The sequence below is a fragment of the Thalassophryne amazonica genome, chromosome 12, assembly GCF_902500255.1.
Source record: "Thalassophryne amazonica chromosome 12, fThaAma1.1, whole genome shotgun sequence".
Lineage (NCBI taxonomy): Eukaryota > Metazoa > Chordata > Actinopteri > Batrachoidiformes > Batrachoididae > Thalassophryne > Thalassophryne amazonica.
In genome coordinates this window covers 21968180-21981089 of record NC_047114.1, presented here as the reverse complement: position 1 = coordinate 21981089, position 12910 = coordinate 21968180, and the positions used below count along the sequence as shown (strand labels likewise).

The 12910-nt window shown below is 41.3% G+C and overlaps 1 protein-coding gene across 1 annotated transcript in view; it reads right to left on the bottom strand.

Moving 5' to 3' along the window:
- Positions 1-12910, bottom strand: part of LOC117521623 (NACHT, LRR and PYD domains-containing protein 12-like) — a 177440-nt gene that overhangs the window by 151688 nt on the left and 12842 nt on the right. Inside the window, exon 3 of the mRNA XM_034182961.1 lies at positions 2050-2175. Coding sequence (XP_034038852.1) covers positions 2050-2175 — 126 coding nt within the window. The remainder of the gene's footprint in view (positions 1-2049; positions 2176-12910) is intronic.

The following is a 12910-nucleotide window of genomic DNA, read 5'->3' as shown; positions in this document are numbered from 1 at the left end:
AAAAATAAATGTCTGAGGTTCCTTATGTTAAACAAGAAATGAAATAATCTGAAATAACAGGTGGTTTTAATTTACAGACAAAAGGTTTCTGAAGAACCATTTATTGATTTATTTAGCTATTTTAATTACAACTGTTCTAAACTGTTTTTAACAGTAATCAGAAATAATGAGGTAACAACAAAAAACATTTAGAAGGATTTTTCTTCAGAAAACTGCTCCATAAATGAGCAGTCCTGTGACACGTTTCTGTTTTGCACGGGTCAGTGGTTTCCACCGATCCATTTTGTACAGATGAGTGGTTTGGCTTGGCTGCCATAGGTAGGACGCCCTTCCAAGATGGCGGCCAATGCGGTTTCTGCCACCCGTCTTCCGTGTTTTGGCCTGACGCGTCGTTCCTATTGGACAACGCAAAGGTACGTCACAGCTCAGCAGGTCGGAAGTTGGATTGGCTTGAACTTTTGACTCCGTCAGCCTGCTGACAAGCGGAAATGCGCGGTCCCGTTACATGCGTCGGTTTAGCTCGGCTTTTGACGTGACGCATCTAAAACGCAACGCGTCTCATTGAAAATAATGCTTTTTAGACCCATTTTTGACGCATCTGACGGATTCCGTGTGAAAGGCCCATTAGTCATGGTTTTCTTTCTAATTTGGGAGGTCCTGTGACTTATCTGGTGCGACATTTTGCCAAAAAATACGTACACAGAGTACTAATTACTGTTTTGCACTTGATATTTAATTAGTTATAAATAACCAGTGAAAGACTGGAGTATAAGTTACACCTGTTAAACTTAACACTTGAGGAGTCAAACCCAAACTCACACCATTTTTTCATTAGCTCGTTAATTTGATCTCATTTCCTCCCAAGCTAGTAATAAAATATATGTATATATATATATAAAAAAAACAAAAGTCCGTTTGGCTGCTCCCTTGTTTTCACTCAGGGTCGCCACAGCAGGTCCAAGATGGACCTACATGTTGAATTTTGGCATATATATTGTATTTCTCTTTTTGCTCTGTATGCACTCTTTTTGCTCTGTATGCACCACTCTGCATTTAATCATTAGTGATCGATCTCTGCTCCCCTCCACAGCATGTCTTTTTCTTGGTTCTCTCCCTCAGCCCCAACCAGTCCCAGCAGAAGACTGCCCCTCCCTGAGCCTGGTTCTGCTGGAGGTTTCTTCCTGTTAAAAGGGAGTTTTTCCTTCCCACTGTAGCCAAGTGCTTGCTCACAGGGGGTCGTTTTGACCGTTGGGGTTTTACATAATTATTGTATGGCCTTGCCTTACAATATAAAGCGCCTTGGGGCAACTGTTTGTTGTGATTTGGCGCTATATAAAAAAATTGATTGATTGATTGAATTGATTGATATATACGTATATATATATATATATATATACGTATATATATATATATAATCTAAATCAATTCTAAAATTTACCAGTAATAAAATTATCAAGATAACTGAAGTTTTAAAAGTGGCCGTAATAAATATTTAAGAAACTTGTACTTTATGAGCAACTTCACCTGTTATCGCTCAAGCACATTGTAAACATTGACATGATGGCATTTGATGAGGAAGAGTTCAGAAAGATATGATTGGAATGTTTGGATTAGCAAGAGACAAATTCTGTATGTTGTCGCTCCAGTGAGAGCGGCGAGCTGAGCAGGTTGCTCCTTTGTGTCTCGTCAAAGGTTTTTAGGTCTCAGATTTGTACGGACCCCGGACCCCCCACCACCACCCCGAGGCTCAGGTGGAAGTAAATTTAATAATAGTGGATTAACTGTGTCCTGAAATTCATATCCTTTGAACACACTTTTGTGAACTGTGTGCACAGATTCATGTTTGTTTATTGCACAGTCAAGTGTGTGTGTGTGTGTGTGTGTGTGTGTGTGTGTGTGTGTGTGTGTGTGTGTGTGTGTGTGTGTGTGTGTGTGTGTGTGTGTGTTACATTATTAATTAAAGAAAACTCCTATTTATGCTAAAATTCAGCTGATGAATAATGTTGAAAACATGAACACAGTCAGATTTTAGTGTCAGTAAGAGCTCACTTCTGTCCAGCAGACGCTTGTTGTCCTTTGAAATCAATGAGACGTCTCTTTGACCTGTCACTCTTCAGAGACACCAAGCTGGGTTCAGGTTCAGGTCCAGCAGAGGGCGCTGTGTCCTGCTGTGGTCTGGAACACACACAAAGCTCTGAGCAGAGGTAGAAAGAGTACTGGAAACTTAAGTACAAGTACTTACAATACAAGTACATTGATGAAATAATACTCATTTACAAGTAAATGTTTGAGTGCTAAAAAGTACTTTAGTGGAAAGAACTCTTCTCAGAAACTACTGTATTTTCCTGGAGTATAAGTCATGGTTTTCTTATGAATTTGGGAGGTCCTGTGACTTATCTATTCGAAATTTCTCTGAAAAATAGTGTACTCAGAGTACTAACTACTTTTTTGCACTTGATATTTAATTAATTTATAAATAGCCAGTGAAATCAAATCAGTGATCTGTGTAGAAAATACAGACTGGAGTATAAGTTACACCTGTTAAATGTGACTCTTGAAGAGTCAAACCCAAAGTTACACCATTTATTTCTCATCAGCTCTTTAATTTGGTATTTTTGTGCATTGATGTTGTGTACTTTTTATTATTGGAATTTACTGTTTAATTATTACAGTTTATTTTGTTTTGTGCTTTGACTCCTGTTGAAGTCCGATGTCCCGTGTACAACCAAAGTAGTAATAAAATAAATAAATAAATATATATATATATATATATATATATATATATATATATATATATATATATAAACAAGTAAGTCCCTTCAGCTGCTCCCTTGTTTTCACTCAGGGTCACCACAACAGGTCAAAGGTCGACCTGCATGTTGAATTTTGGCACGTTTTATGCTGGATGCCTTTCCTGTCACAACTCCACATTACAAGGAGAAAGGTGGCAGGGCCGCTCAAGTTCTCTCTCTCTCTCTCTCTCTCTCTCTCTCTCTCTCTCTCTCTCTCTCTCTCTCTCTCTCTCTCTCTCTCTCTCTCTCTATATATATATATATATATATATATGCAGAGCTTTGTGAAGATGTGTAAAATTATAATCAATGTCTTCGGAAACAGTGTTTTCCTGCAGCTGCACCATCATGCAGATTTTCATATTTAGGGGGTTTATGTTCTGTTTTCACAAGAAATTATTATTATTATTATATTTTTGGAGCTTTCCTGGACCATAAGTGCCAGCTGTCAGCAAAATCCTCAGTCAGTGAGCGGGCTGCACGTGCACATGCATACATCCTGTGAAAAACTGGTCTGTGGAGTGCATCATTTCTGCAAAAGTCACATAGATAAATCTGCTGGGTCCTCTGTTGACAAACAGATCAAAACTCTGATCGATTCCGAATGAAGGCATTTTTTTGAATAGTTAAAGTTGTTTAAGTTAAAGTGCACGTCCTTTCACTTTCTCTGTGAGGTGGAGAGCAGCCAGTGGACCAAGACACAGCACGGTTTGTTTTAAAAATACTCAACCCCACTGCTTCACTTTAACATCTCTTCATTATGGATCGCTTCATGAAAATAACAAAAGATCGTACCCGTTTCTGTGTGGACAAGGCCTAATTTAGTAATTTTCAGATAAAATGTAAAGTTGAAGTCACAGCAAATGGCTTCCATTGGTATTTAGAAAAGTCTAAATGCTGGAGCTTCTCCCTGACAACGTGGGGGTGTGGAGGGTTGGGACTTGGATGGAAGACCTCCTGCCCCTGATGTCTGGCATCATCATGCTCTAAATTCCTGTGAGCCCTGTGAAGTTCCTTCAAAGCTGTGACTTTGCAGCACTTGATGTCTTCTTGAGAAGACTGTCCATCCACTGTCCAAGAGACATTTGACTGAACAGTGTGAGATGAAATCAGTGTTGACTGTGGCTCCATCACAATGAACTCATTAATGAATAAAGGAGAGGATCGTGGGTGATTCTGTGTGTGACAACAGAAGCCTGGACACACCCCTCTCTTCTAGTCTGAACCAGGACGCTAACAGACTAACCTCTGTTTGGAGGTTTATTAAATCATATTTCTGGTTACTGTGTGGTGGTGTTCCAAACTGCTTCATTTGGTGTGAACGTTAAACATTATGAGCTGTTTATGTTCTCAAGCTGCTGTGATTATCTCTTGGTGTCTTTTGATCGACTCCTGGACAGGACGGTGGACATGGAGATGACTGAACAGGCCCAGTCTTGATGTGGACTATTTCTGACAGACACTGTACACGGTCTCTACTGGAAGCTTTCGTTGGTCTAAGAGTGTAGTGTTTACATTAACTCTCCAAAGTTTAAAAAAAACAATAAAATGTTAACACTGTTCTTTATAGCAATTCTGTAATTTCAGAAACACAACAGAAAACAACCGCAAATCAGAAAAAAATGGGATTATATGGAAAATTAAGATGAAAATAAAAATGTTGCACTATTCTCAGTTTCTTCATTCAACACCCACAGAAGCCAAAAGTTCTTCCAGAATTGTGTCTTTGTGGCTTCCCTCACTTGTCTCCTTCCAGCATGGACATTTAGTATTTGAGAACTGCCTACCTGACACAAATTTACTATAAAGTACCACAGTGTTTGTATTTCTGAATGATTGATGAAAATAAAATGGTAAATGGACTGCATTTATATAGCGCTTTTCCATCTGCATCAGATGCTCAAAGCGCTTGACAATTATGCCTCTCATTCACCCCAATGTCAGGGTGCTGCCATACAGGGCGCTCACTACACACTGGGAGCAATAGGGGATTAAAGGCCTTGCCTTTAGTGATTTTCCAGTCAGGCGGGGATTTGAACCCATGATCTTCTGGACTCAAGCTCAACACCTTAACCACTAGACCATCACCTCCCCTAATAAAAATAAAATCTAAGAAATATTCAGTGACTTGGAAATGTTCATGTATTCATCCTCTGACATTTCTCAAGAAAACTTCTGCTGTTGTCGTTGTTGTTGTTGTATATTCGGCTGCTCCCGTTTTTTTTCGGGGTCACCATAGCACATGCCCTTCCTGATGCAACTCCAGTGTTACCTGGAAAAACACACACACAGCTGCTGGTGTCCTGAAGAGGTTTCCCATCCAAGTACTAACCAGGCCCTAACCCTAACCCCACACTGCTTAATTCTGATGAAGGTGGGCGGATCGATCCTAATATCGATAATATCTATACCAACGCCGGTATTGATATTGAACAATCCTCATGTAAAAAGATCGATACTCAAGCTTATTTTCTCTCCCGCACGCACTGAATGTTGCGCATGCAGACAGGGGCATAGCACCAAATTCTGGGCCCTAGGTACAAGCCATATTGAAGACCCCCCCCACACACTGTTATGTTCCTTTTTTATTAACGCAAACACCAAATTTATAATGCGTAGTCAAACCAGGTCTAAATCATGTATACCTTTAGATCACACCTGGGAGTCAGAACCCTTTTTAAAGCTGGGGGAGCAATATTGAGTTTGGGGGTCTGGGGGACCAAATTGCACCATTTTCTAGAAAAATGGTGCAATTTGATGCATTCCTGTCTGTTAAAATGCACAGGAATGCACCAAATTGCACAATTTTTTCTAGAAAATGGTGCAATTTGGGACATGTCCAGCTCTCCACAAGTTCTCTTATACTCACTCGACTGGTACGCATTGAAAGCCGAAATAGGCATGTCCCAACTTGTCCTCTAACACTCCGAAACGGAGGTGTTCCTTTGTCTCGCTTCATCAGCGAATCTGTCGTGATGTGCAAAGCCTCCGCGCGGCTTTCCATGACAAAATCTCTTGTTAAAAGTGAAATCTGCCGGAAAATGGCTGATGTCCAGCTCTTGTGATAACCAGAGAAAGAGCACACGACGGTCTCATATCCACAGATCCATCAGCTTAGAAATGATCCAGTGGTTTGTGCCGCGACATCACAGCTTGGAGCGCGGTGCACTGACCGTCCTTAAAGGGGTCATTAAAGCTGTAGTTAAAGTCCTGATTCTCTGTGAAGCCCATAAAATTTTCACCAAAAGTCAGATAAATTTTTCAAGTGGTTTCCAGGTGCCAGTCTCTAACAGCTTCTGAAAAAATTCTGATGGAAAAAAAGTCCTTTTCATTTCGCCATTTCCAGACAATGAAAATCCGATGAGGGGGCGGGACCACTCCTTCCACAAGGCGTGCTCACAGGCGAATGACGTCACCGACAGGCGTGGAAAAACTCATGCATGCGCACGAGGGTTCAAGCATGTCTGACGTAAAAACATATGAATGAAATCCATATAGTTTTTTAAAAAAATAAAAAGGACCGTTACTTTATGTACAGACCACGTACATCGCCGACACACCCCAAAGAGATTTCCATCAGGTTTCACCTGATTATGAGCATTTTTAGATGCCTACAGCAACTATCTCATCCACTGACAACATATTGCAGCAGGAGTCCACAAAAGTATTTTAAAGGCCTGATGAAAGTGTAATATGTTATATTTAATAAGATATTTTTATGATGTGGTTTGACCAAAACAAATTGTCATTAAACTTAAATAAAACAGGGATGAAGTGGAGGTTTAAGACTCACTAGGTGTTCACAGGAAACAGTTATTTCTATATTTATTTATGTTCATTGTTATCAGATTCTTTTTGTCCGTTTCTCTAAAACTGTATTGTGGCAGTATTAGTTATTATTACTATTATTATTGTTGTTGCTATTATTATTATTGATATATAAATAAAATTAATGAATAAAATATTACAATTTGTAATACATTTGACTCTTTTACGACAACAAACGCTGAGCCATGAATTATTATACAGAAAACAAATGTGCTGACAGCTGCAACAGCTTAATGCTAACTTCAACATTGAAAACGCCATAGACATGCTAACGCGTTAGCATCGGTCCCATTTTTAAGTTATAAAATACATCTATCAACTGTTTCAGAAGACCTTAACAGGTCAGATTAACATTAAAAGGTAAGGCCTCGTTACGTCACACCACGTGTCGAGCTTCGCATAAAATTCGAATAATCTGGGCATTTTAATATGACCCGCCAAGTATTTAAATGAGCTGTGAATCGCAGCTCAAACCGTAGGTTTTTGAGAGGAGGAGATTGTTAGCGACACCGTTATTATCAATTACCATGTTAATCGGAGGCAAGGAAAGCATTAGTTTATATTTAGGTCTAGTTTATAGTTCATTTAGTATAGTTAGCTACATACACATACGATCTAACATAGACACACACACACCACACACAACAGGCATCCATTCATATACAACATTTATTCACACAGTACATCAACACAGGTTATAGGTTCGACTATATATTATAGGTAGATCAGAGACTGAGCTGAACGACTGAAGAGCTGTGATTTTGTTGAAGTGAAAGGTGTGAGAAAGGTGTGTGTGTGTGTGTGTGTGTGAGAGTGAGTAGTGGTGAGGAAGGGACATGGAGGAGCCAATTCCAAGAAGAGCACAATCAATTGCTTGGGAGCACTTTGATCTAATAAGCCCCAAAAAGGTCAAGTGCTTGATTTGTGATCAAGAGTTGAGGTACAGTAACAAGACGTCTTCAATGCTGCGACACCTGAGGTCCAAACATCCCGAGACATCAATGGCTGCTGCTCCTGGAGCAGGAATCAGACCATGTAACCTGTATTTTATTCTTTATCTAAGATTAAAACATAGTCAACCAAAAATAGCTCAGCATGTCATACTGTATTTCCATTAAAGGCAGACAAGCTGATTTGGATGAAGCACTGGTGGACTATGTTGTGGAAGATGCACAACCATTCAAAATAGTGGAGAGCAAAGCCTTCAGGACTTTACTACAAAGGTTTGACCCAACATATGCCTACCTCCAGAGGAAAAGACCGGCTCAAATACTGGGGGACACGAGTCGCAGTCTATCCCAATTTACAGAGAATGGCAAAAAAATATTTGTCGATGCAGCAACATCAGTGCCTTGTGAGCGGGCCTTCTCCAAAGCTGGAGAGGTAACGAAGCAGAAGAGGAGCCGATTAAAGTCCAGCACTGTAGAAATTATTCTTTTTTTTGAATAAAAATTGTTGAACGTTGCACAATCACCGTCTCCTATCCCCTCTATTCTAACTTACAAATTACAGCAACATGAGCACCAGTTGCAGAAGCACGACTTTCTCACTTTTCCCGTCACATTTTATCCAAATATAGTTTGAGGAATGATAACACAGATCTACATGTCGTCTACAATAAAGGCTTTCATAACCATTATGTGTGCATCTGTAGGGACTATTTATTACATTAACAAAGACACAATAATACATATGATCTTCTTTATTATTATTATTATTTTTTATTATTTTTTTTTCAAGAACAAACCACATCAGTCATGAATTAATGCAAACATTTGTCAGGGCACTCGCTCAAGGTAATTCTCAAAGCAATCCAGCAGATGTCACCCTTCAAACTGTATCAAATGCGTCGAAGCAGTGTGTCGATTGTCAGCCAGTTGTGTTGCAGTGGCTCATTGGTTCATGAGGCTTCGAAATTGCCATCACTAACTCTGGGTTCCCTCCTCCAGCAGCCCATCTGATCCTTTGCAGCTCCTGAGTCTGCCCACCTGCAACCTTATCTCCAATCAAGCCACTGCAGTATTTAACCACTCCTCAGACATTCAGAATTTGCCAGATCTTTCAGTCTCCATTGTGGTACAGACAGCTACACTTTTATCTCTGAAATGATTTTTCATGGTTTGCATTTTTGGTGTTAATTTCCTGGACATCTGTTTATCTGTTTTCTCTGTGGTTCAGATCCTCCTCACGTGATTCATCAGAATTCTAGTTGCCATCTACCTTACTTCAGCCTTCAGCCGCCTGTTTGGTTCACTTATATTCAACTCTTTTGCCTGCCCTGCTCACCTGTTCCTGTTTTTTTTCCCTCTCATTTCAAATAAGGGTCAAAGTAAATCTGTGCCATCAGACTTTGAATTTAAATTTTTAAGGTTGAATGTTTTTAGCATCAAAATCAGAGTTTGAAGTAGAATTTCTACGGTTGAATTTGTTTAGCATCAAATTATTCAGCCTCAAAAACTTCAACCAAAACGAAAAGAAAAAAATGAACCTCGAACAAATTCAGCCTAAAAAAAAAAAAAAAAAAAAGAAATTCAACCCCAAACAATTCAACCTCAAAAAATAGAAAAGCAGGGAGAAGCAAATGATCCTTGTCTCAATCATCCAACGTCACAGATTTACTTCCATAAACGTTGGAAGACTGAGAGAAGGATCGATTGCTTCTCTCTGCTTTTCTGATTTTTGAGGTTGATTTTTTTTTTTTTTTTTTTTTTTTTTTTAGGTTGAATTTTTTGAGGTTGAATATTTTTGAGGCTGAATTTTTATTTTTATTTATTTATTTATTTATTTATTTATTTTAGGTTGACGATCTGCTGATCTAAACATAGCTGTGTCCATGAGAGAGAAAACTGACCCACCTTTCGTCAAAAAAGTGACAGCTGCCAATCAAAATCGGCCACGTCACTAAGCCCCGCCCCCTCTATGACGTCATAGCCAATCAGAATTGATGACGTCACTATGTCCCGCCCCTAAGCCCCTCCCCTAGTCCCGCCTCCAATCCCCGCCCCTTATGACATCACAGCCAATCATAATCGATGACGTCACTATGCCCCGCCCCTAAGCCCCGCCCCTAGTCCCGCCTCCGAGCCCCCGCCCCTTATGACGTCACATCCAATCAGAGTCGATGACGTCAGTATGTCCCGCCCCTAAGCCCCCGCCCCCGGCTCCTCCCCTAGTTCCGCCCCTGGCTCCTCCCCTAGCCCCACCCCCAAGCTCCTCCCCTAACCCCGGCCAAGCACCGCCTCCAAGCCTTACCTCCCCTCCCACCCAGGGTCTAATATTTTAATGTCATTTTATTTCATGAATTAAAGAACGATTAAAAATACCTAGATCTTTTTAATGTATTAAAGAATTAACTAATTCTGAAATAATTAAACATAAATCAGTGTCTATTATTTAATGCCCCTTTAATATTTTTAATTCTTAAATTATTACGTTTCCTTTTCTGTTTTTTAATTCGTAAATTAAAGAAGGGAAACAAATAGTCGTCTCTCGGCTGTAAGTCTTTGCAGCAAGACGGTCAAATACCCACACATAGAGCCGCTCGCGGAAACATGACCCCACGGCTGTAAAACCTGTTGCAGACGCTGTGTCTGTGTGAGTGCGTGTGTGTGTGTGTGTGTGTGTGTGCGTGCGTGTGTGTGTGTGTGTGTGTGGCGGGACACCCGCTGAGCGGAGATGCTGCCCCGAGGTGATGAACCCGAAGAACAATAAACAATGCTCCTTATCACTCACGCCAGATGATGTTTTCTTTTAAGATATTAGTCGATCGATCATGGGGCGCGGGACACCCGCTGAGCGGAGATGCTGCCCCGAGCCCGAACAATCAACAATGCTCCTTATCACTTACGTCCCTGGGAACGAGTCAGCGAGCATTTCCACTACGACCGGTGAAGAGTGAAGATGCCTGGACCCCCAGCTATGGGTATAAAATAGAATAAATTTGCGGAAAAAATCCTGGAAAACCATGTTGTTTAATTAAGTTTTCTTGTCTTCGAGCAGAGTGCGAAAACCGCATCAGCTTTCAGGGTAAGTGATTTAAGTAATCTGTTTTGATAGAAATGAGTGTTTTTAAATGATGCCGCCGTTTTTTTTTTTTAGACAAAACCACGCAGACGGTCCAGAGCGCGTTCGGACCCGTCCGGTAATATATTTGAAATAGTACAGAATATCCGCTTGCGAGGGTGATGCTTTGTATTCATTTATTTATGTTAATTCTAGAAATCAAGTCAGAGCCCCCTGAAGAAGTTCGAAGGCTGGAAGCCCCGACTTCACCACGCAGATGTAAGTACAGCGATCGAGATTAAATCACGGTTAAAAACTCTGGAATAACCCGATTTTTTCTGTCACAGCCCATGGAGAAGCGGGTCAGCGGGAGAGACCCGTAAAACGATCCGCGGATGTACACGGTAAGGAGTCGGAGTTTATGTATTTATTTATTTTAAATATTTAATAACTAACGATTTTCTCTTTTTTCAGCAGGCGGTGGAGGGAGACCGTCTATTTTCCACCGACACGCAAGGCTCGAAGATATTCTGAGCTGGGATTAACCTCATCACGCAACTTTCTTGAAAATGTGTAGTCTGTTTTTATTTTTTTATTTTTTCTCTTATGGAGCGGGTTAGTGCCAGCGGCCACGTCAGAAGCGTCACAGCTGCGGCTGAGAGCTGGCATGAGATGTTCAACACCTGCAACGACAGGATTACGGGCCTCTTTACAAGGTGCCTGGCCTGGAGGGATGTTATCGAAGTCCGAAAAAACTTGGCCCCTCTTTTTACTTAAAAAAAATAAATAAAAAAATAAAATAAAAAAAATAAAAAAAACTCTGACGTAGCTCCTCCCCGCATGCACGGGGTATTACTCATGACAGACGCCGCCTTTAAACAGAAATATATAGATTCGTTATCTTTCCTTACAATGCGCTTATCTCAGATGCCTAAAGCCCTGGGGATCCGGCTGAAAGACGAAATCATCCGCAAAGGTTACTTTCCGCACCTGTTCAGTTCAGAAAAAAATCTGAACTATGTCGGTCCGTACCCGGACTCAGCGGCTTACGGGGTCGCAAATATGTCAGAGGGAGAAAGAGAGGAATTTAACGCGTGGTACATGCGGAAAAAAAACGCAATTTTCGATTTTAAAGCCGAGGCCGTTATGTATTGTGATAACGATACAAAAATCTTGGCTGCAGCCTGCTCCAAATTTATGTCTGAATTCATCGCTGAAACACTCGTGGATCCTTTTACCTGCGTTACAATCGCCTCGGCGTGTATGAAAGTCTTCCAAACTAACTTTCTTGCTCCAAAAACGTTGGCGATCCCCTCCGCCAACAATTATAGAACGAGGCATAAAAAATATTCGGACGTGGCCGTGCAATGGTTAGAATGGGTTGCTGAGACGCAAAACATTATCATCGATCACGCTCTAAACAGGGGCGAGAAAAAAATAGGAGGTTATTATGTTGATGGGTATGCTCAGATTGACGGCCGGATAAAAGTGTGGGAGTTTCTCGGATGTTTTTACCACGGGTGTGCAAGGTGTTTTACACAGCACGAAATAAACCCTCTCACAAACACCTCATTTGGAGAGCTCCACGCAGCGTGTCAGAAAAAAATAGCCTTTCTGCGGGCTATGCCGGGCGTCACCCTCAGCGTAATTTGGGAGCATCAATGGCTTGAAATGAGGCTGAGGGATGAGAGCGTTCGGTGTTTCCTCGCCCGCAGGGGGTTACCGGCCCCCCTCGAACCTCGCGACGCTTTATACGGCGGTCGGACTTGCGCGGCCCGTCTGAGGTACACGGCTGAGCAAGATGAGACGGTCTATTACGTCGACGTGACCTCGCTGTATCCTTACGTTAACGTAAATTTCACATATCCCACGGGGCATCCGGAAATTATCGAGAGAAATTTCCGAGACCCCAGGACTTATTTCGGGCTCATCAAAGCCATCGTGTACCCGCCCCAGGGGCTAAAATTCCCCGTCCTCCCACACAGAACTCCTCACGGTAAACTGGTGTTTACTCTGTGTCGCACCTGCGCTGATGAAAATAATCAAGCTGCAGCGTGCACACACAGTCAGCAGCAGAGAGCTCTGTCTGGGACTTGGACGACCCCGGAATTCCACAAAGCTCTGGATACAGGCTATGCTGTAGCTAAGATTTTTGAAGTCTGGCATTTTGAGGAAAAAAGTGATAAAATCTTTGAGGGGTACATAAACACCTTCTTAAAACACAAGCAGGAAGCCTCTGGTTTCCCTCCCGAATTTGATAAAGACTCCGAGAGCAGAGAAAAATACAT